A 25,206-nucleotide genomic window follows, 5' to 3' on the forward strand; every position below is an offset into this window, starting at 1 on the left:
ATTTTAATTTCATTTCTTCCTTTTTAGTACTTGGACACTTAACCGCGAGAATGCAGTATCATTACAAGAAAAATACAGCAGTGTAATAGCCTGAGATGAGATAATGTTATACTTTTTTTCCCTGAAACAATGAAAACCTTTACTTTTTTCCCTCGTGAAAATCTGTTGGTTTTTAAATAAAACAAGCCCATCTTTTAGGGGGGAACAGGGGGGTAAGGATAAACTTCCCCCTCCAGGCTTAGATTATTTAATGTTTTATTTACCAGAGAAACATATTGTACTAATAAGAACTAGATTAATTTGAAGTACAAAACAAGCTAATTTAGTTCTTACAACAAATATTAAATTTAAGTGACATCAAGGATTAAAGTCATATTACTTTACGACAGATCACTTATAAGTAGCTTTTAATACTCAATCAGAAGAGCATATCCTAGAGTTCAATATAGCTGCACTAGTTTTTAAGTTTCATTTGTTACTCCTTCTTCAGAATTTTTGTTTATAACAAGGCAAAGTAATGTTTGCCATCGATAGTTTTCCATACGGCAGACAAGGCATTCGGTTTGATCTCTGATTATTCTCTAAATTAATTTTGTACACAGAACTAAAGAACATTGAGATCGGGGTACTAAAAGTGTATAAAAAGGAATATCCTTAACAAGTAACGTTCAAGTGAAATCAAAAAATTCTACAATGCATAAAATGTTTCGTTGCACTTACCTTCAATACAAAGATCTCAAGAAGTTGCTTTTCACGCGTTGCATATGAAGATGGTGTACTTGTAGCACAGATGTTGGAAATAAAAGTAATCGATACATCTGCGGACAGGGACTATCAAATGTTCGTAGAACGACACGGATGTGGCCATGTTGGCTCGAAATGAATCTTGCTTGAGCTGTAAATTGGCTTTGGTTGGTTCGCATCTGTGTCACGTGACGGCAAACGACAAAAAGTTGAAGTTTGAGTAACTTATTCCATTTGACGAAAAAACGCAACCTGATTAGTCAATAGTATTACCAGTTTACGCATTGAGGTACACCGATATTGTTGGTAGTATTAATGTAAAATAAACTTTACTGTAGAGTAAGAAATAAACAACGTCAGAAAAGCACAAATTCGCAGATCACTGCAGACACGTGTTTCGGCGTTATAGGGAACGCCTTTTTTCAATGCAAAAAGTAATGAGCTTATAGAGGAAAAGACATATCTTTAAAAAAGGCGTTTCCTGTAATATCGAAACACGCGTCTGCAGTAATCTGCGAATTTCTGCTTTTCTGACGTTGTTTATTTCTTACTCCACTGTTCAGCACAAAGGTATTTATTTATCTTGTGCTTTACTGTATTTTTTATAATATTTAATTTGTATCAGTTCTGTGCTATTTCTAGACCATATTGTAGCTTAATAATATCCAAATTTTAGAAATTTTCTTGTTTGCGGTACTTCCGACTTCTAGAAAGTTCGTAAAGTTTATATGAACAATGCGATCTTAAGTTACTGTCCACCCAAATAAGCAAGTGGCCAGTTAGAGTAAATAGAAAAAACTTATTACAACCGAGAAAAAAGATATTCGTAGTTCATTGAATTTGACAATACGCTTCTAAAATTGCTAATTGTTTTTCTAAGCATAGTGTTTCTAAAAAGAACAAAATGCTGAAAAACGAATCAATAACTTTTAAGTTATTACAACATGTTGCTTTAATGTATCTACTGTATTAAAGTTTGACTTCTCAAATGAGAAAAGTCAACGCAGCGCCGTCTGGATGCATATATGCCCGTATGCGTCAGTCTAACTTTTTAAGAACGGTAGTCATTTTAGGTTCGAACCAGTTTTCTAAAGACTCCTATTTTTTCAGAAATCATGTTTAGCCAACTTGCATCTTCGTACGATTTTAATTATCGAAGATATTAATTGAAAACGTCGATTTTCGGTTGTGTTTTCTCCATTTCTCTCGACACTGACGCTCACTTATGAAAAATTATGGTATTTTTTTAGTGCCTTAAATAAAACTGGCTGCTTTCCAACTATGCGTGGTTCGAGCGAAAGTGAGTTAAGTAAGATGCGTTTTTGATGCGATAGTTTTTTCATTGTTTCCTTTAAATTAATGTGATTTACTTCAAAAAAACGTCAAATAAAATTATTTCGCTAACTTACAATGTCTCAAGCGACAAGCACGGAGAAAAGCCCTCTCAAATACACCGCCGAAGGCGGTGTACACGAACTCGGCACAGGCGACAAAAATAGGCGAAACCCCCAAAGTACACCGCCGAAGGCGATGTAAACCAGCCAGCTGCAGCAGTGTTTGACGAACTGCTACAGTCAGCAAGGCCGAGATGCCCACCGTCGCATCGTAAGCAGCGAGGTCAAGGCGGCTAATCTAGCCTTCCTGGTGGCTATTAACGTGCTTAAAACTTGTGAAACAGAAGCTTGCAACCTAGAGTTGGAGATAGCACGTACTAGGAATTGTTTACATAAAAAGTAGTCGAAAACTTTGTACTGCATAGTGAATAAAATATGACAACGTATATAAAGTACAAATACAAAATGAAAAAAAAAGGTTAAAAAACCAGCAAACAGCTGTTTCGGCACTCTAAAATACAAATGCCATCATCAGTGCAAATAAAAACGAAGAGAGGTTCAACCCGACTAAAACACAGTCGAGGCAAACATTGGAATGAGAGACGAGTTGTAAAAGATATGAGAGCAGTACCGGAAACGATGACGTCAGGGTTACGTCAGAACTACAGAGGACAGTTGCACTCAGGAGAAAACGTCACGGACAAAAAATAAATCAAATAACAGACTTCCAAACATTAGGAAAAGGGGGAGTGCTAGACAAATCATTGACGATTAAATTAGCATTTTTCCATATGTAATATGACTCCCAAAAATCTAAATCATGAATGGACGAACACTCGTGAATAACTTTGGCGGAAGAAAAAATAAAATTATGGCCACAAGACCAACAATGTTGAGCAATAGAGGAGCGTTTGAGATCCTGTTTTTTGACGTAGTTTTCGTGTTCTTTTATCCGGAATTTGAGGGATCGTCGAGTCTGCCCAATGTAGGCTAATTTGCACTGGCAGGAAACACTATAAATGCCCCATTTGTCAAGGTTCTGAACAGGGTGTTTAAGCTGTGAAAATTTTAATTTATTAACAGGAGAAAAAGTGACGGAAAAAATGAAACTTTTTTAAGATTTTGGCAATTTGTAGACTGATTTTAGGAAAAAAGGGTAAGACCATAATGGGTCTTAAGGTAATGGCCATAATTTTATTTTTTCTTCCGCCAAAGTTATTCACGAGTGTTCGTCCATTCATGATTTAGATTTTTGGGAGTCATATTACATATGGAAAAATGCTAATTTAATCGGCAATGATTTGTCTAGCACTCCCCCTTTTCCTAATGTTTGGAAGTCTGTTATTTGATTTATTTTTTGTCCGTGACGTTTTCTCCTGAGTGCAACTGTCCTCTGTAGTTCTGACGTAACCCTGACGTCATCGTTTCCGGTACTGCTCTCATATCTTTTACAACTCGTCTCTCATTCCAATGTTTGCCTCGACTGTGTTTTAGTCGGGTTGAACCTCTCTTCGTTTTTATTTGCACTGATGATGGCATTTGTATTTTAGAGTGCCGAAACAGCTGTTTGCTGGTTTTTTAACCTTTTTTTCATTTTGTATTTGTACTTTATATACGTTGTCATATTTTATTCACTAGGAATTGTTTGTTTAAATTCATAAAAAATGCAATCTGTCCAACATTATGAGCGAAGTGGTCATGCTTCACAAAATAAAGTCCCAAATGAAAATATTCCTTAATCCTCCTTCCCTTCCCCCCCCCCCCGTGACTTTCTTGCATAACTTTCAAATGTGTGCTTTACAGTACAGAGCGATGTATATTCTAACTAAGCGTGATTCGTTTCGTATGAATGTTGCAAGCGTTGCTTCTTGTGCGTAAAATGTGCTTTACCCCCAGTTGAATACATCTTTCACAATTTTAAAAAAAAATACTTTGAAAATAGCCAAGAAATGTAAAATGATCTTTCGACGCGAAATTAATATGTTGCTTATGTTAGGAGGGCCTTTACTAACAAAACCATCTCAAGTCTTGATTTTTCCGTCTCCTCCTCCCCTCCCCCCCACCGAATTCAATACTGGTTTGTCTCTATACTCTCGTGTCCCAAATCAATTTGAAACGAATCTTTTACAATCAGATCGAAAACTGCTGCCAAAAATCTGTTTTACTTCATAACCAGTTCAAAACATGATTTTTCCATATCGCACTCTAAAAACCAGCAGGTGACATTAACAACATAATTAAAATGGATTGTGCAAACAACTCACATTTTTGACTATACAAGCTAGTACATGGCATAAAAGTGAGAAACCACATGAGTTTAATTGGAATTTGTAAGTACGATTTAAAAATAAAATTCGAATTATTTACTTCAAATTCAGCTCAATCTACGTTATTTTTATCTGTAAATATAATGGGACAATACAGCTCATTTAAAAAATTAAACAAAACTGAAGTCATACACCAAATGTTATTTAAACGAGAAAAAGTTCAAGTATATATGCAAAACCTCTTGTCTAAAACCGAAGTTTTTGTGCTTACAATCAAAATTCTACGTCTAAAGTTAAAATTTGATGCTGAAAAACGGATGAAAAAACCACATTGAGTTCAGAATGTACCTTCTATTTCTATGTCTGCCATTTTGATGAGGTAAAAATACCATATGTATGCACGTTTTTCAGTTAAAACTTCTTCATTCCAAAATACGATCCTTGATGCAGATGCGGTAAACAGCTTACAACACAAAAATATTAGTATCTTTTAAAACTTCAATAACGTTAAATGATAATAAGAACGTGGTTCAATTGCAGATTTAAAAAAAAAACAGTCATCATTAAATTTATATCCATTAAATAAATTTTATTTAATTACAGCTATAAAAATTCACATTTGAAATTCTTTTCATTTAACTAGTTTTTGTTCTGTTATAGCTTAAACTCTTCAACAAGTGAGTCTTTCCGATGCATTCAAGACTTGTCAGGTGAAAATATGAGGTAAATTACTTTTTATTGTTTTCAATTCACACAGATTTTTGTGTCTGCGATCATTAGGTTATCAACTTTTAATTTTAATCGCCTACTTTTTTGTTAAAAACCTTCTTACTATAACAGTTGCAATAGGTTATAAACATAAAGAATATTGTTAAATTGTAACTGGCATTTTTGTTTGCCAAAACACTGGTCGTTACTATAAGAGAGTTGCATTAGGTTATCTGCGTAAAAAGTTCAGTTGTAATTGGCAACCTTTTTGCTAAAATCCTTAAGTAGTAACCTACAACTTTTTTGCTAGCCTAATTGGTATAGTTTAAGGATTACTTTTAGTTGACTTTAGTTGTGTCAGGAATGCTATAGAATTGTAAGGAACGGTGCAGGAGTGTTTAAGGTGTCAAGAATTAAGAGAAGTCTTTGAGAAACCGATATTGAAAATAAACTGTTTTCAACTACTTCTGCTTTTGTTGAACGCAAAAGTCTGCCCGAGGTTTTTTATCTATTTTTATTTTTCTTATTTTTTAACAATCGAGATTAAAAGCAATATTTCAATGTTAAATCGCACAACGTTCTTGTTTTCGCATGGACGTGCCTTGACACTTCTCATTCTGTGATTGATATATTGGGAGTCATGTCGCTCGCTGGGCACATCTTTTGCATGTGATTCTTTTCTTTTTCGTTTTACTTGCTTATTGCTGATGATGATTCTTTTCACTTCTTATCGATTTTTCTCCGTTTTATTATCCATAATAATTTTTTTTATTTACTGATATTTTTTTTCAGACCCTCAGCTTAGGAAGTTTAAGGGGTCTAAGGACCTTTAAATTTCAAAATTTTCGATTTTCTGGAAAAAATATATGTTATGCACAGTTTAATTCTGAACAATTTGATATCTTATTTATTACTATACGCCAAAAACTTTTCGAGTCATTTTAAAAATGCCTAAACTTTCCCCATAGAGATTTATGTTAACAGTAGCTGTTTAAGCCTCTTTTTCTCAGGTGCCGGTTTCTTCGGTTTTCTCGTTTTGCGCGCATGATATATCAGAAAGTTTTTTATATATGTCCGTAAAACTTTTAATGTATGTTTATCTGGTTTATATTTATGACCTGAACCTAAATTTATTTATTTTTTTAAAATTATTTATTTATTTTTTTGAAATTTGGTAAGTTAATATCGAAAATTTACAAACTTTTGGGTAAAAAATATTTATTTTTAAATATTAACTTTATATTTTTTAGTTGAAATTCAGGTTCAGATCGTTAAGATGTATCAGACAAATATGCATGAAAAGTTTTACCGAAATATATAAGAAACTTTCTGAAATATCATGCGCGCAAAACGAGAAAACCGAAGAAATCGGCACCTGAGAAAAAGATGCTTAAACAGCTGCTGTTAACATTAATCTCTACGGGGAAGGTTTACGCATTTTTACAATAACTCGAAAAGTTTTTGGCGCATGGTAATAAATAAGGTATCGAATTGTTCAGAATAAAATTATGCATAACATATATTTTTTCCAGAAAATGGAAAATTCTGAAGATTAAAAGTCCTTAGACCCCTTAAACAAAATCATTTGTGCCTATTTTAATTAAATAAAAGTTGCGGCTCATTTTCCTTATTTTAATGTTAGGTTATCTTATTTTACTTATTTTGGAAGCATTACTTACTTTTACTTAAGCTTTGTTTTATTTGCTCAAGTGCACATACTCAATAATAAGGGTAAAAAAGGTTTCAAATGTTAAGTAATAAGGGTTTGGCAGCCTGGAGTCTGAAGGTAACAAAATTGACCAAGTTCTCTGCAGAACAAAATCCCGTGTAAAGCATGATATTGTTTGAGAGCTGTAACGCTTCAGAGTAAGAAATTTCGTTTCGCTGTACAGGTTTCAAAAGATAAAAAAGACTCACTGATTTGGCTTTTTTTTTTCCTAGTAAAATTCAAACATGACCAAAAAATCGTCACACACTATTTAGTGTTCAACTTAGGTAGATACTCGTATACACGAAAACCAACTTCTGAAAAAGGGCTGTAATATACAAAAATGCCTTAGCACTAAGCCTATAAAAAATATCTCTCTCCCCCCTATACCAATATTAATGTAACGTATTAATAAAGCTTTGCGTTCTATGTTTTTCATTCTGTATTAGTTAAATATGTGTAACAACCAAGATATTTGTAAAAATGATTCTAATTACGTATATCTAAATTATTTCACTTATGCTAATCCATTCATTTGCAGTTCAATGGACTCGTATGACGTCAACTTTTATTTATATGCATAAATTCAATTAATCTTGAATAACAATGACTTTTTTTTTTTTTTTTTTGAAGCGTTGATTGTTATGAAAACTAATTGATCTTTGAAATATTCGCTTTGATGGTAGTTACATCAGAACTTGCTAAGCATAATCTTAACGATCTTAGTAAAATGTATAAAAGAAAGAGCGTCAAGAAGGTAATCCAATTTGTCTGAACATATAAGATGGCGTAATTTTAACTTTAAAGCATAAAGATTTTTGCTTTTAAAAGTACTATAATTTGCTATTAAAATTGCTTACCTTGTGCTTACTGTATCAAAAGATTGGAGGAAAGTTAGGTGATGACCCTCGGCATCAGGCAATCCCCCTCATTCAAATATCTCTGAACAGAACTGCACTGAAAACCTGTGATCGATACCTACATATAGTCGCCTCAGAGCAACAGTAGGATACTTTACTGTTATTCCTGGGATTAGATGTCTTACGGTTTCTCTGAGGCGACGATATAGCAAAATCATTGTTAGTGTCCAAGTCATTGTCGGAAGCAAACTGTTTTTGTGACCTCGCATTATTGTTTCAAACAAGTTTTCAATTGTTTTACCATCCAATTCGATAACATCTTACTTAAATGTAAGTGTACACTATTATTTTCAAATGCTAATTTATTCAATACATCTATTCAAAAAATTACATTTAGCTGCACCACCATGACTTTTTTCTTTCTGTAGTGCTTTGTTGCGCCAACTATAATGCATTAAAACCCAACATGGGAATGAAAGGTAATAGCGCTCACGTATGCTGATGAGTGTATCACACCAGCTCAAAGGAAGACATTAATGAGATTCAACTGTATGATAATGAAGATCTACCACATAATGACATAATTAGCTTCGAATCAGAGAGGATATGAGGATTGAAATTTTTGAAGTTCTTGCGAAAATTCGGGGTAGATAACGGAACGTGGTTTTGCGACCACAAGTTGAAGAAAGTGGTTACATGCAGATGTAGTGGCGTGAACAGCTTACACAGCTACGTGACTTTTCTCGTACTTAAATGCTTAAGTTCGACTACCTCGACCGGTACCTACCGGTTAGTTGATCACGTGACAGCTAATGATCACGTGCTTCAATCAACCAATCAACACCTTAAAATGGTAACCAGTGTCATAACCGATAGATAATAGAACGCTCCGGTTAGTAACCGGTTACTCACCGGTCGACCGGTGAGATTCGTCGAACGCAACCAAAGTTCTACTTAAAGTTTGGGCGCAATTACGCTACCATGAGCGGCGTTACTGTAATTAAGGGGGGGGGGGGCGTGCAGTTTCAAAAAAGTGATTTTTTTTTTCTTTTTTGTTTCGTCATGTAGATAAACATTTCAAAAATATATTCCCAAAATTTTAAATCGTTTCGAACAAAATTCTCAAAGTTATCAAGTATTCAGTCTCCGCTCCTTCAAACTAACTCCGACAGCTGCCGAAGAATGCAGCTGTTCTGACAGCTGCGGACGCTCAGAATGTCAGTGCTGCTTGCTTGGGATTAGTTAAATATAATATAAATAAATAATGAAAAAGGAGAAGGCTTAGGAAATCGAAGCTGCTACTGGGACTGTCTTCTATGGAGCTGGAATTGATGCCTTTTAGCTTCTAAAACTTTAAACACGTTTTTCTCAAAACCACATTTTTTTCAAAGTCGGCGTTCACTCCCATTTCAAAACCATTTGACCGATCCATTTCAAATTTTGTACACACATTCTGCATATAAGAACTCCCCCCCCCCCCCATGCTGGGTTTTTTTATTTTTAATACGTTTTTCTTTTTTTTTTTTTTTTTTCTAACAAAATAGCGGAATTTTTTGTGAAAAATAGCACTTTTAACTTCAAATGGATACCAAAAATTTTAAAGTCAAACAGAAAAAGATCTGAGAACGTATGGGGGAGGATTAATTAATACTTTGACAAAACTCAAATAGAATTTGATTTCAGATAAATGTTAGCTGAGATACAGTGAACACCGCAAATTATTTCTCAAAAGGAGCTCTGGGAAAAGCTCTGTCACCGGCTTGTCTGTGGATATTTTTTTATCAAAAATTTAAAGAATATTCTTAAAACCATACATAATAATGCACAAAAGGTTTTAATAAATTTAATCAAACCATTTTCTAAAAAATTCACCAAAAAAAGGGAATTTTTTGACGCTGAAAACCCTACCCCCCCCCCCCCAACCCCCCAAAATAAACTATTTACAAAACCGTAAAACATTCATGCAATATACATACTTCGTTAAGAAAATATGAATTTTTTGAGAAAAATCTGACCCTTAAGTGAGCGTCATTCCCCTACTTTACCCCATATTTTGAAACACTTAAGGTGACAGCAGAGTTTTGTTTCGTAGTATCTGATAATTTCATTGCTAATAATGTTTCATTTCCATAGCAACTCTCATGGAGCTGAAAGGTGCCAAATGGAATGTTTTCCTGTAAGTCTTGTGCATGGGAAGAAGATTCGATATTCCCAATTAACGGATATTGATTGTTCAAACAGCGTTAAAAGATTCTGCTTCAACAAAGAGTTGGATCATGCTGAAAATTTCCAAACTAGGTAATGCTGTTTTTGAACTTATGCATATTTCAGCCCGATGAGGGTGAAATTTCAGCCTTCAACAGATTCAAGTGAGGTCATAAATTGAAGCTGTTGGAATGCCTTATTTATCTAACAAAATATGCAAGGGCCTGCTTTTCGATCTTTCGCAATTATGTGCTTCAAACATTAAAGCATTTTTTCCAGCAAAATTTGAACTTCGAAACTTACTGTCGGGACTTGAACCTGGATAGTCCGAGTGCTTTGAGAAACCTCGAACCATGATGATGATGATGACTTATTCCTCCGGTCTAGACACAGGTTACACCAGGTCCATGAGCCCAAGAGTCCTCAAAAAATCACCCCGAACCAATATACCACGGGTGTTCGTTTGATGAATAATTGCTTGAAGTTAGAATATAGAATAAGTTAAGCATTTTCAAAGCAAGATTGAATCAACGACTTAATGAAAAATTACACATTAATGCCCTTTTTCCGTTAACACTGATTTTCTGTTAACAGACCATCAATGCACTGGGTAAAATAAACTTTATGGCATAAAACATCCCGTGATTAACTTCTAATAAATATTGAAATTACTCCCATCTTAACAAAAATTCATCAAACAAAATATTGATTAAAAAAAATATGATTTTAAGAAGTATAATTATAAACGCGCGGATATAAGCAAGCAAGCTTTTTTTTAAAGTTTTATAAGAAATTGAATTGTGGTGTTTACTAACTCTTGATATCGTTGCTTATTAAGAGACAACGAAGTAGCGCTATACACATCCAAAAACGCGATATAATTGAGGACAGAAAAAACAGCGATTTATCTAACGAACGTAAAAGTAAATGACTTACGCACTTTTGGTTTATTTAAAAAAAAAAAAAAAATTTGGCTTATTAACATATTAAAGAAGTTTCCTGGATAAAAAAAACAGAAGAAGTTAGCACATCAATTGATTTTTATGGGTAAAATTTACTTGAAATATTTCAATTCTCTTTTAGTAAAATAAAATCAGAAATTGATGCTTGTTTATAGTGCTAGTTCAACTACATCAAACGCAGATGAATATAAAATGTATGTATTGTTGAAAACTGTTATACAACGGAAGAACAATTGAAATACATGAAGGAAAAAAAATTTCCTAAGAAATGATATATTGTACTAATTTTTGCATCTCAAATATGAAGCAAAGATTTTTCCTTTTATTTTTCAAGAGGCAGAGGAAAAGCGAGATGTATCTGAAAAAAATCGAGATATTGAGTGATATCTATTGAACTTTTTAAGCCATAGAATACAGATGAAATAAGCTATCCGAAAAGAAATTATAAGGTCAATAAACTTGAAAGACATATAAAAGTACACAAATATACCTATTGTACCTTAGATTCATTCTTCACTGTTGCAAAATACATAGGGATCCGTACAAAGCTAGAATACTGGGGGCAGAAGATACCCTTGACATGTCAATCATTAAATTTGAAGCCGTGCTGTCTTTCGAAAATTAAAGAAAAAACGTATTTTACTCTCATCAGAAAATCATCACTAAGAATCATCCTGGAAATAACTTAACCTAGCGTTGGAGCTCCCTGATTAACTGAGCTTACCCGACATTGCACAGAAATTGATTGACTGGCTGAACAAGTGTTCGTCGTTAATGAATGATTCGCTGGAATGCTCCACGGGAATATTCTAGTAAGTTATGTTTGATTAGAATGTTCCCATGGAGCATGATCATGAATGTCACAAACGCTCACAGCACTCACCTAGGCCCCATTCCTATACCATGAGCGTGATACATGATAGTCCTAAGGCGTCATGATAAAAAGGTAAGGTATCGTGGTAAAAAGTACTGACAAAGCCAGTGATCTAGCTGTGTTATTTGCTAAGAACAAAACCAATATTCTTAATAACCAATTAAAAATCATAAAAACAATACTAAGCACTTAGCAAAAAAGTCTCAAGTAATTTTTTACTCAGCTTGCTTCACACACGACTTAGCTGTTGTGAGCTGATCGCTCTCGCACTAATGAAAGAACTCCACAGCAGCTTTAAAATAGCTTTTGGCAATATTTTCTTCGCAATCTGTGCTTTATTTTCATTGATTATATTGGTTTTGTTTTTCTTTCTCTAAGAAGTCTTGATACAGTAAGTATAAATAGTAGAAAAATAGAAAAAATGAAAGTACGTACCTTTTGCAACAGCTTGACTTTTTTGAGCAATCTCGGATTACTTTTTGTCCTGTTATTGACCGCCGTTGATATTCTGTCCTTTTATTTTTTTGTAGTACATTTTTCAATCGATAATGCATTTCTTCTCATACTGTGTTTGAAAGAATGGCAACCAATGAAGCCTAAAAGTTCAATCATACTCTAAAAAATTCTTAATGAATGCTGGAGGGGTAAATTATCTCCAGTTTGGCATGTTCCAAGTTATGACAGTTGCCCCAAAAGTTGCTTTAAAACCTAAAAAAATTCGCCAAATAATAAACTAAGTTGTCAAGAAAAAATCCATTTTATTCAAACAAGTATTGAGAATTATTTTTTTCTATCATTTTTACATACAGCAATCTTTCTTAGAATAGAATAAAATAAACTAATAGGTTTCAACAACAGACGTTAATAAACAAAACCAAGGGTGGCCACTGAAGAACTCACAGCTGAAATAAAAATATCAATTAGTTTTAAACAAGCATTGCTGCAGACGATAAATATTCGTTGATTTCTACGAAGTCGTTTATTAAATATAAAACAATGTTTATTATGATATTTATAACGAATAACAAATATGAAAAGATTAACTGACTTTTGTGTAACATTACAACTTTTAGAAACATAGAGTGAACACCTGATACCCCTTTCTTGATTGCGAAAACTGTTAATATATTAGAAAAAACTTTAGTTGTGGTTATGCTCTTTTTTTTTTCTACCTCCCGTGTCAGCTGAGAATTCGGCTCTCTTAATAATTTTCCCCACAGTCTGGCTTTCTTGCCTGGTATACCTTTTGGGTGAAGCTCTTTTTTTTTTTTTTTTGTGTGTGTGTGTGTATGTGTGTACGTACATATATCTTCCTGTTCGAAACTGATTTGTTTGGAATCTATGTTACTTTTCGCCATTTTGAAAATTTAGAAATAAAGTAACGCATTCAAAAAGAAAAATATCGTCTGATAATTGAAAGTCAAATTATGAAAATAAACAAAAAAAAATTAATAGAATTACTCTAATGCTACATATTTTACTTGTCGTCTGCCAAACTTCGTTTAAGCACCAAAATTTTTATAATTTTTTGTTTTTAAATCATGGATAAGAGAAACAAATGACGTTTTTAAAAGTTAAATGCATGTAATTTCAAAACATTTTTGCCTCATTTATTTTAACTGAAGTATAATTATCATCTCTAAATAATAATTTTTAGTATTCCTTGCTACTCTGCGTATTTGGGTTTCAAAGGTTTGATTTGACTACAGAGTAATAACCAACAGCGTTTCAACTATTTTGAGTTGAACTAAAGGATGAAAATTTTGAACCTAACAAGGTAACGTTAAAATTCCACCTCCTAGAGAATAAAAATCGAAAATATGACATTGCTATTGTTTTATTAATATTTATTTCAAGTTGAAGCAAAAATGATAGAAATGTAATACAATTCAACAATCAAAATGTAGAAGTTGTGATAATTACTTATTTAATTGTTCACTTACTTATTTTTCTAATGTATCAGCGTTGTTCGATGAGCTCTAGAAACAACTTTAATTTCTAAAAAAAAGTTCAACATAATAATGTTAAAAATATTTTTTAGAAATTAAAATTTTATAAATTGGAATCTTTTAGTTCTACGGTAATTTGGGTGAGCAATATTTTAAATCCTACTCTTTGTTAAACTAATTTGAAATATGAATGTCTGCAATTTTTTCCAGCTTCAAAAGAACTGCTATTGTTTTTTCATCATGCGAGGATGAATCATTCACTTGTTGTTTATTTTTTGTTTTATTTATATATATTTTATTTTTATTTATTTATTTATTTTTTTATTTTCAAAATACGAATACAGTTGTCTTTGCAAATATTTGTTTTCACAAAAATTGAAATTATCTTTTTTTTTTTGAGTCAACTGTTTTAATTTTTTTGGGACAACAACAGGCAGCAGTGTTTCTAAAACTTTTCAAAACTTAGTCATATTTTAGCTCTTTTTTTCTTTTTTTTTTCGTTCGTAATTACAGTCAAAATATTAGTGGTCACTGGCAAGATTTTTTAAAACCATTAATTAAGGATGGGTTTGATGTTGTCTAAAGCAACATTTAAATTCTTTTTTTCTTTTTTATTTACAATACAAATGACTTCCGCATTTGTTTAAAATTTTTATTTTATTTATTTTTTATTTTATTTGATTTTATGTTCATTTTGTTTTAGAAGCTTTTAGAATTGCAATGGTTTTCCATTACGGTAATTTTAATTATTCTTCCTTTTTTTTAAATTGAAACCTTAGATGGCATTTTTAAAAATGATTCAATGTCTACGTTTAATGAACGCATCATACCACTAATCACAAAAATAAGATGCAGTCATGTAGGGTAACTTTGAATCATGCGAGTAAACTTCGTTATTTTACTATATTTGACTGCAAAAGAAATTTAAGAAGACCTTAAAGGCCGCATTCAGCTAGAAAGTTTATAAAGAGAGTTTCCTACTCTTCATTTTAGGAAACAAGTTCACAAACTCTACACTCAATTGTATTGTATCTTTCAGTTATTGTAAAGTTGCTGTATGGAAGCTGTTTTTGAATGCTGATTTGAAGTTGTTGAAATCTCCCTTTGTGTTTTAGAATCCCTACAATGTTCTAAACAATGCCATCAATTATAGTAAAAATATTCAATGTTGTGAAATAAAATGAAAAGTTTTTAAACAAATCTAAATTTTCCTTTTCTTTTTCGTTTTGGTTCAAAATCGCAAAACTCTAATACTTTTGGTAAATAATTTGTTTTACAGCATTTTTCGTACATAATTTTAAGTGACCCTAAGACTCCGCTTGAACTGAACAACAAGCTGGCTCATTGGAGGCATTTTCAGACCACGATAAGAAAGACCCCTGTGCGCGAAATTGAAGCGTTTAGTATCACATCCAGCTCAATTCATTTTTTAAAAAATTACAGGAGAGGCGAAAAACATATTTTACGCGCTCTGCCCACTTCATTTTTCCATTTTTTTTCCCTTTGAAAAACATTAAAGGAAGGTACGTGTTTAGTTCAGTTTTATTTTTTTTTTTTTTTTTTGAATGAGTAGTACATTGTAACTATTCACAGATAAAAACAATTTGGATTGAGTTGTTTTTGAAGTAAATCGGACATATTTTATTTTTAATTTTTGAGTTTGCCGTTCAAATTCCAATTAAATTCATGTTGTTTCTCACTTATATGCCATGTAGTAACCTGTACAATTAAAAATGTAAGTTGATTAACCAACCCTTACTTATGTTATAAATGCAAAAGCGAGTTTGTTTGTTTGCTTACTTGTTTGTTTGTTTGTAACGTATTCACGCTTTAACTACTCTACCGATCATCAAGAAATTTTGTATACACGTTGTCAGGGGTGCAGAGGTGAGCATACGATACTTTTCGTTTAGAAAAAAAGTATTCCATGATTTTTATTCCAATTTTTAAGAAAATCATAAATTTTCAAGTATCTCATCGGGAAAAAGTCGTATTTGTTCGATTTTTGCAGCATGTCAAAGCTCTTAAAAAGCTACATAATGTGAGCATTACTTAAAGTTCAAGGGCCAATCAGAACCCCTTCCCCCCTACCAATAATTCTTTATTTTAAGTTGATTTCATACTATAAAACTAGAAATTATCCTATTGTTTGAAGTATCGTCTGTGGTTTCTGGTCACGGAATTGAAATTGAATAAAGTTGAATTTCTGATTCGTAGCAGACGATATTTTCGTGAAGAAAAATATCAAATAACAAGCACACGAAGAACTAGGAAAAAAAAAAAGAGTGAACGTTAGCTCTCTTGATAGAATATCGTCTGTTTCTTAGTTATAGTTATTTGGAAAAATGAGTTAAAATTATTTTACTCAAAAAATAATAAACATTGTCTGCTCTTTCTGCCAGTTTTAATAGCTTTTATGGAACGCAATAGATTGTCAAAATTCTGATAAGCTGATGCACATTAGTTTTAGAATTACTTTCGTTCTAAGTCTTTAAATATTTTTCTGAAATTTTCAGAACTTAATTTATTAATGCATACTGCTCTCAACGTGGAAAGATCGTGCTAGATGCTGGTTAATATATAAAAATGACTGAAGTTTTTAGATTTAAAAAAAAATCCAAAGAGGTCTCAATTTATGAGAAATTTAGCACTTTTTTTCCTGCTTGTTGAACATGCATCACTTGACACAACTTTTATTTTTGAGGTAGACTGTGCAACGCCGGGCAATACAGCTAGTTCATTATAATAATGTTGTTGATGTTACCAGTACGTTTTTTACAGTGGCGGTATGGTAAAAGCATGGATTGAGCTGGTTATGAAGTAAAACAGGGTTTTGGCACAAGTTTTTGATCTGATTGAGAAGAAGTCATTCCAAAGCGCCGTATAGCCTGATAATATACAAAGAAGTATCAAATTATGAAAAAAAAACACTTTTGCAAACTCATGGATTGAGCTGATTTTGATACTAAAAGTCTCAATCATCTTCACTGAAGAGATATGCATTCAAAAAACTATTTCATTTCAGATGCCGTCCACAAGGTTTATCTGCTCCTGAATTGCGCACAAGCAGTCATTTTTATTCTTCGGGCTCAGTTATCAACACCATACTTTCTCAAGTAGTTCAACTCCCTGTCTTGTCGGCCTCACAGACAATAGACCAAAATAACCAGGGGCCACTACCTGCATTCCAATGCATCCTTTTGGCTCCTACATCTATCTCTACCAAACTGAATGAAGAAACGTTGACGTATTTGAATCAAGGTAAACGTTAGTCAAATAAAGGATGTAGCAAAAATCTTAATCGTTCATATTTTAGTAGGAAAAGTTAATTTATTTATCAAAAAGAACTAAATAGGTACATAATATGGAGGATTAATCTTAAAATGTCTTCTTTTCGTGCGTCCTGTAAATTTTAAGGTTTTCCTTCATTCTATGGAAAATAATTTTTGATTCATTATTTATTTACTTTTTAAGCAAAATATTTTAGTGACGAAGTATTTCAATGAGTGCAGTTCAATGCTCATGCATTTTCATCAATTCCTTTTTTTTTAATGAAAGTTTTTTTTTAATAAAATAATCCAATACTTCTCTTTTTTTAATTGCTAGCTCAATAAATTTTAAAAATCCGCTGCCATTCAAATAATATATCTATTTACATATTACGCTTTCTGAATTAAATCGTATTTAAATATATTTTTTAATTTTCTCTATTAAGCAATATCTTCTTTTAAAATAGCTCCAAATAAAAAGATATCTCTACGAATAGTTATAATTAAACATAAAGAGAAAAACCGCATGAACCGACTGCATGCGTCTCATACAAAGTATGTATTAAATAGGTAAATTTATGAAATTTTTACCAAATCGTCAAACTTTCATTTATTTATGGTAAACATTAAGCAGTATAAGCTCAACAAAATCGAGTGTTTAAACCTTTCAAAATATCGTTTCATTTATGTAGTTTATTCACTTTTCAACAGACAGATTTATTTTGGAAAGCGAATAGTTTTCGTTAAAGATTTATCTCATTTGTGCTCAAAATACTTGTGTGTATAATGGCGTCTAAAAGGTTTACGCTAATTTTTTCCAGAATTTCCTTCCTCTTCAGCATACCATGCATTTTTTTAGTTTTGCTTCTCCTGTATTGCTTCATAGAATCGATGATTTATCCAACTTCTAATATTTCCTTTGAAAATATTCATTACTACTGCCACTCTTCTAAAAATAATGGATATTTAATCTGTTCCTTTAACCCTTCATCCAAAAACTGCTCTTTTTAATTGAAAAATTGAACATTCTCATTCAGTTTTGTATTCATGTATAAATTGAAACACTTCCCGAAACACATTGATTGTTCTTAGTACAGTTTAGATATGGAGCGAATTTTTAGATTGAGGATATTCTATTTAATTGTTTGATATATTTATAATGGAAAGTACCCATAACTAGCTTATATTTTGCTAAAAGTAAATGCTGTCTGAAGTGTTCTTTAACTATAACCAATACTGATCGGTAAATTAAAACAGTGCTGTTTTAAATTCATGTAAGTTTTAACCATTTCAAAAATTAAAGATTCCCAGTGTATTGTTTTTATATATAAATATTTTTAATGTATGCTTGTGCAGTAAATTTTCAGTTTCAGGGTTAATAGACCTGAATTTTGCATGCCTAGCAGGAATTTGTAAAGATTTAAACATGTGGAGTTTTTCTGCGAATAAAATAAATGGGTATAGTTTTAAAATGTGAGGTAAAACTGATGCATTTCGTTTTCATTTCATGTATCCAACTGCTCAACAGGGCCTGTAACTGCAGAAGACAGCAACTGTTCTTGATGAAATCCAACCTCGCTCATGTGTGCTTCATTCTCCTTATCTGTCCCAGTTACAAGACTAGAAGCAATATTAACCCCCCTGGCTGCAAGCCCGAGTACACTCGGGCTTATCTATGGAGTTAAATATTGAATGGGCGTGTCCTGTCACTGAGAGGGTTAACGTGCCGTTTTCGTTGAGCATACTGCTTTTTCTCAAACTAAATATTCATATCCGAGCTTTTTCCTGACTACTTTTCGGAGATTTATTTATTTTATAACATCATCTTATTCGGATTTAATACTCGTCCAGTTTTGCTTTCCTTGTTAATTGGATTTATTCATTCAATAACGTTTTTTTTTCTTTTTCCTTTTTTTTCCCACGTGAACTTCTGAATGTTTTGCGTGCAAGTTTTCAGAAATTAATGTTACTTACTGAATATGAATGGTATATGTGGTTTTTTGCATGATATTATAGAGAGAAATAACTGTTATATATGCTTCTTTGTTTTCAAAAAAATTCAAACATTTAGTGAAGCTTTTCTTGTACATTTTATGGCATTCATTATATTTTCTTATGCTATACTGAGATAGCACTCTTTGAGATACTGGTTTTGTTTTTATAAACATGAATTATTGCTTTAATTCAATCATGTTTTGAGTGAATGGATGAAGTGATATGAATGAAATGTATGGGAGTGAATAACAAAACAAATGCAAAAAATTGTATTAATTACAATTTATATTAAGTGATGGTTTTTATTGGTACTAAATCCTCTATCTCTTACAGAAGCAATTCTTGAGCTTTTATTGTGCTTGTTTGGCTAAATAATTTATTTAGAGTAAGGATACTAGACGTAATTGGCATTTACAGTCATTAAATTTGTAAAAATGTAGTGTAACGGAAAAAAAAGGTTGCTACTCTAATGACTTTATTCAGATAATTTTGGGGAGATAAGCACAGCATGAGATAAGAGGTACATTTCAAAGGAGGCCTATGGCAGAGACTATCCTCTCTGTCGGAATTTTTTACCTCCCCTTGTGGTGATTTGCAAGAGTTGGAATATATAAACGATGTTGGAAAAAAGTGCCTTACACCATTTGACTGATCTGCCGAGCCATTTTAAATAGATTTCAAGTAACAGTAAGTAACCTCAGATAGATCGGCTATTATTTATAGGCATCCATGACATTTGCTTCTTTATAGATAAAAAAATTTGGACAATACACTCAGTTTACTGATCGATAATGGAAAATTTCAGCATCAAATATATTATTTCTCAAAAGTGTTTTTGTAGGCACGCGATAACCTCTTTAATACTTCATCAAATTTCATAAGTAAGGCATCATTACAAATATATTTTTAACACTATCTTGAAAATGTAAACAAACAATTCCCATTTACAAAATTATCCCATTACATTATCCCATTAAAATTAATCCCATAAAACTTGCTTTAAAACCTGGTTTTAATGTTCGCTTCGACCCATGAATCACTTGAACAAGGGGTATTGCCATCTATGAATAAAATTCTAAACTAATATGCAAGTCTGCAAGTTACTTTGAGCAATCATCTATGTACTCAAAAAACTTATTTGTTTAATGATTTTTTGCAATAAAAAGTACTGTATGGTAGCAAAACCTGCGAAAAAAAAAGTCGTACTTCTTATTACTAGTTACAAAACGGATAATATTTTAATTATAATTAGATTAGTTTTATTTTATAATCTTAATATTTCTTTGGAATAACTATTTTGGTCAAGTACAAAAATGCTACATTATTCGAAGTATTGTTTCACAGGAAAGTTATCTTTTTAAAGTCACTTGGTTCACTCGCTGTCTTTTTCACTAAACGTTTCTTATGAATGTCCGTTTGACACTTTGCAATGTAATCTTGAATTACAACTTCTTTCCTCTAAATTACATTCCAAAAAATCTGGTCTTTATGAGAAGACTTTGTTGTTAACTTTTCCGGTGTTTTAGATGCGTAGTTTTTACATATAAGGACCTACAGATCAGTTACTTATGTGAATGCAATATTCAATGGGATGTTTGGTTCTTGAACATTGGTATGAAGAAATTAAACATAACATACTAGAGAAATAGTAAATCCAGATAGATTTCAATCTTTTTTATGGTTCGCTCATAGAATATACTAAGCATTATACTAAGCATTACATATACTAAGCATTATAACGAGCATCAACGTATGTAACATATTTAATTTCAACACTTAGCACGTTTGTATTTTATATCGAAGGAATATCTGCCTATGGCATCAGGCTCATTTTTTACTCATTCAACTTTTTTTTTATATATATATATATATATATATATATATATATATATATATATATATATATAAAATTTGGGTTTTACTTTTTTGTTGGTGCAGGAAAGTTATTTCCTTTTTCCCTCGAATTTAGAATAAAACATCCTAAATGAATATAAATAAAGTAGAATGCGAAGGAAAAATGAATGCTGAAATAATCCATACACTGTTAAAACTACAGGATGCGTTTGGCACCTTTCAGGGGTGAAACGCTTGTTCACCAGCGGCACCCGATAGAGAGCCGAAATTGCACCCTTAGCAAGGGTGAAAAACTGGCTCCCTTCACCCAAGGTGCACCGTAGGTGAAAGATGGTATCCTAGGTGAGAAAAATGGCACCTTTATTGCTTCCTATAGAGATCCCCCCCCCCCCTGTGTTGTGTGCGTTTTTTAATACAATTGTGTTTTATTTATTTTGATTTATATATACGAAGGCATTTGATCACATTTCAACTTTCGAACATAGTTTAGAAGTGTTCATGACTTTAATTTGTCTGTTCGTGCACTAACTTTCTTATATTCACTCTTGGATTGCTCAGTAATTAATATGTTGTTGACAACTTTTAGTGCATGATCCGTACTGAAAATGAACAGGAAAGGTATTTATCAATCATTTGCCGGAACAACCAGAAATATTAGGTAACATTAGATTAGAATCATGGTAAAATAAAAGCGTTTCATAAACTTTTAAAATTTTAAACGAGCGTAACATACCAATACTTATTATAAGATTCGATATTTGAGTATCCTTATGCGTACAAGATAAATACTAATTTAAAAGCTCTTCTTTCCAATGTCAAGTTTTCCGTCAGATTAAAAATAAAAACGAGTAGATAACTACATTCGCTTCATGCAATAACGCCTAAGAAAGATATGTTAACCAAAACACGATGTGAAACTCATGAGTCAAACACAGAGGGAGAGAGATTTCTTTTCAGGCGGTTTTTTTCTCCCCCGCCTTTACTGTTCTGTTCGTTTCCACTACGTAGTTATTTCATTGAGAAGAAATTGATATTGGTATATAGGCTGTTCACGTCGATGCATTTTTATTCCGGAATTAGCTATTCAATTATCAGCTAATTTAAACGCTTTTATTTTTAATGTTGTTGTTGTTCAAGATAGTACTGATAGATACTTTTATGTAACGATTTTGTAGGATATAAACAGCAAGATATTAAATATTTAATAAGGTAAACGGAACAATAAGCCGTTGTCAACATATTTTAAACACTTTAAATATGTTCGAAAGCTCTAAGAGCTACAATATGATCAAATGCCTTTAGTAACGCGAGATTTCGAAGATTAATCCACGAAATTTTCAGTTTAGTACTTCATTCAATGTGAAAGTAAATTTCGTTGCAACTTCCTTCGCTCGCCATTCAAAACTGAAGTTGTCGTTGGACGTAAGTCAGAGCGCATGCGCAATGAGTCGCTCTCCTATTGAATCACTTTTGTTGACGTCGTTCACCCACTGAGGAGCCAAAAGCACCTTGACGACACTTCCTAGCCTCCGTTGCACCCTGAGGCACCGTTTTTTCACCCTAGGGTGAAATTCTTTACCCCTGTGGCACTCCTGGTTTTAACAGTGTAAGAACATTTTTTCTGGAGAATGAGTCGAGATACTCTGCATTAAAATGTGCTCACACGTTATCAGAGAAAAATTCAATGCACACCAAAGAAAAAGAGCGGATAGTTGCCAACTTTAACACTTATTTCATTTTCACCCAAAAAATGAGCTGATAGTTGCCAATTTTAACACGAAATTCATTATTGCGACAATAAAAGCTCTCTAACACAGTAGAATCCCGAAAATTGGACCCGATGTGGACCAAAAAGTGGTCGAGTTTAGGGAAATGAAGGATCCAAAGGATTCTTGCTATCATTATCGGGAATACGCGCAGTAATTTTTCCGCGCTGGACTTTTTCGTCCTGCTAAAATGTGGTCGAGTTTCCTATATTTGGCCGAGTTATTGAAGCCGAGTTTTAGAGACTTTTCTGTATTTCCAACATTAAAATGATTTAGCGAAGAAGAGTAGTTCTGCTTTAACGTTAAACGTATTCCAAGACAAAAATACTAGTTAGATATGCTGTTAATGCAAAGAATTTAGCTATATCATACTCTTTTCAGTTATAAAAGAGGATTATATTTTGAAATATTGAGGACAAGAATGATGTTTCTAAAAGCTTCATTACCGTTTTCTTCATAAGATCTAAAAATGAAAAGCTTTTATGAAAAACAAATCTACTTTTAATTTCCACCATCCCAATATCCATTTTCAATGGGATGAAATCCGTTTTTTAAAGTGTGAGCGTTTGCTAATCTTTACCAAAATGAAGTTTTACTATATAGGAAATTTTGCATTACTATTTTACAGCGCTTCCCTTCTGTTTCGATTACAGTTTAAAAAATTCTAAAAGATGCTCTTAAATTTACTTTATCTCTTTTACAGTAAAAATGTAGAGTAAATTTAATGTTTTCCATAAGTTTTTGAGATGGAATAAAAAGATGTAATAAATATTATGACCATTGTGTCATTGTAAGGATTTAATTGAATAGAGTTAAAAGTTCAACCTTTTTAAGTTCTTGATACCTTTATTTTAATTCACTCGCGTCTTCAAAGACTTGTAATTTCCTTCTAGATTATAATACGCACATCACACCAAGCTTTCAAGAAGAAATTCGTTTTTTGTTTGTAAAATACGATACCCTGAATTTCAGAAATAATGATAATTTAGAAAGTGATTTGGGAAAGTTTTTCATTCAAGCAAAAGTGAACTAAATTTCTAATTTTCTACAAATGGCATTAAAAAACTCTATTCAAGTGTTTAAATAATGAATCATAAAGTGCAATTACATGCTATATGAATTTAAAAGATTTTTCTTTTGAGCGTAGATAAATCAGCAATGCATGGTATTGATTTTACTGAGTGTATGTTAAGTTTTTTATCTATAAAAGCTAACATTTACTTACGATTTGGGTGTTTTATAGGATTGAAGTACTTTTAAATTTCATATTTGAATTTCTTTATTTCATCTCCAAACACAGTCTAACGCGTATCTTATTCATGTTGTGAGATTTTAATAAATTATTGTTCTTTCTTAACAAATTACGATTAACTTTAAAATAAAGAGAAAAATTTTAAAATAATTTCTTCTTGTGACAATATAATATAAATGGCGACATTTTATGTTTCATCTCCAGAAAAACTAGATTTAATCTAGGACAGCAGAAAACTTTTTAAATAAGAGGCCACATTCGCGTTTTAAACTCCTAACATTTATGATTCTGCTGTTGCTTTCTGAATAATGTTGTGTTTCAGATTACTGGAAATTTCTAAGGAGTATAAGATTTTTGATCTTCAAATGGCTTCATAAGAATGTGTATGGAAGAAATACTTGATTGAAAAATATCAAATTTCAATGGTAACAATCCAAATCTGTTTATATAGAGTAAAGAAATTCAAATGTGAGTTTCTTAAAAACTATCAGTTATTGTCTGTCACGGAACCAGTTTTATCGAATGCTTTTTTTTTCTGTGCAATGTACATACATAATTTGCAGGGTTTTTTTTCTTGGTATGTACACTGTTAAAACTACAGGATGCATTCGGCACTTTTCAGGGGAGAAACGCTTGTTCACCAGCGGCACCCAATACGGAGCCGAAATGGCACCTCTAAATAGGGTGAAAAACAGGCACCCTTTAAAAAATAGACAGCCAGAGTGAAAAAAAGGAACCTTCAGAGAGAGAAATGGCACCCTTACTACAGATCCCCCCCCCCCTTCCCCGTATTGTGTGCGTTTTTGAATACAGTTGTGTATTTTTTTATTTATTATTATTATTTTTTTTTAGTTTTGCTTTGATTTATGATATTCTACGCTTTGGACATTTTTCACATTGAATTTGGTACTGGAAATGATTAAAACATGTAATTACAGCATTTGATCATATTTCAGAGTTTTCAACATAGTTAAAAAGTGCTCATTGCTTTAATTCATCTGATCGTGCTCTAACTCAGTGTTTCTCAACCTCTTTTGACCTACGGGCGCGGTAAAAGCAAATGAAAAACTTTGCGGACCAGTGAAATCTTTATCGTTTTCTTAAAAATTCATATAATAAATAATGTTAATAATAATAACTCTGGGGCCGTTAAACACATGTAATGTTAAAAATTAATAAAACAATAAATATCTACCCCTTTACTTGGTATCAAAGATCTGTCACAAATGTGTTATAATTTAAAGACTAGTAATTATTTAAATAATGTGAGAAATTATGCATTTACTAAAACATGACGCATTCCGAAAATGAAGCATAGCTGTACTTATGGATTATTTACATGAAGAGCCAAAAATATTCAGGAATATTACAGTTACGGAAAAACAAAATCGTTTCATAAATGTTAATCAAGATTAACAAAATAAAATGCACATGAAGTTTTTCGACACTTAAAAAAACC

The 25,206-nt window shown here is 32.2% G+C and overlaps 1 protein-coding gene across 1 annotated transcript in view; it reads left to right on the forward strand.

Moving 5' to 3' along the window:
• The window catches only part of LOC129219347 (transcription factor CP2-like protein 1), an 84,039-nt gene that overhangs the window by 26,948 nt on the left and 31,885 nt on the right, over window positions 1–25,206 (forward strand). Inside the window, exons 4-6 of the mRNA XM_054853709.1 lie at window positions 5,006–5,068; window positions 9,755–9,919; window positions 16,637–16,872. Coding sequence (XP_054709684.1) covers window positions 5,006–5,068; window positions 9,755–9,919; window positions 16,637–16,872 — 464 coding nt within the window. The remainder of the gene's footprint in view (window positions 1–5,005; window positions 5,069–9,754; window positions 9,920–16,636; window positions 16,873–25,206) is intronic.

Source organism: Uloborus diversus, chromosome 3 (assembly GCF_026930045.1).
Source record: "Uloborus diversus isolate 005 chromosome 3, Udiv.v.3.1, whole genome shotgun sequence".
Taxonomy (NCBI): Eukaryota; Metazoa; Arthropoda; class Arachnida; order Araneae; family Uloboridae; genus Uloborus; species Uloborus diversus.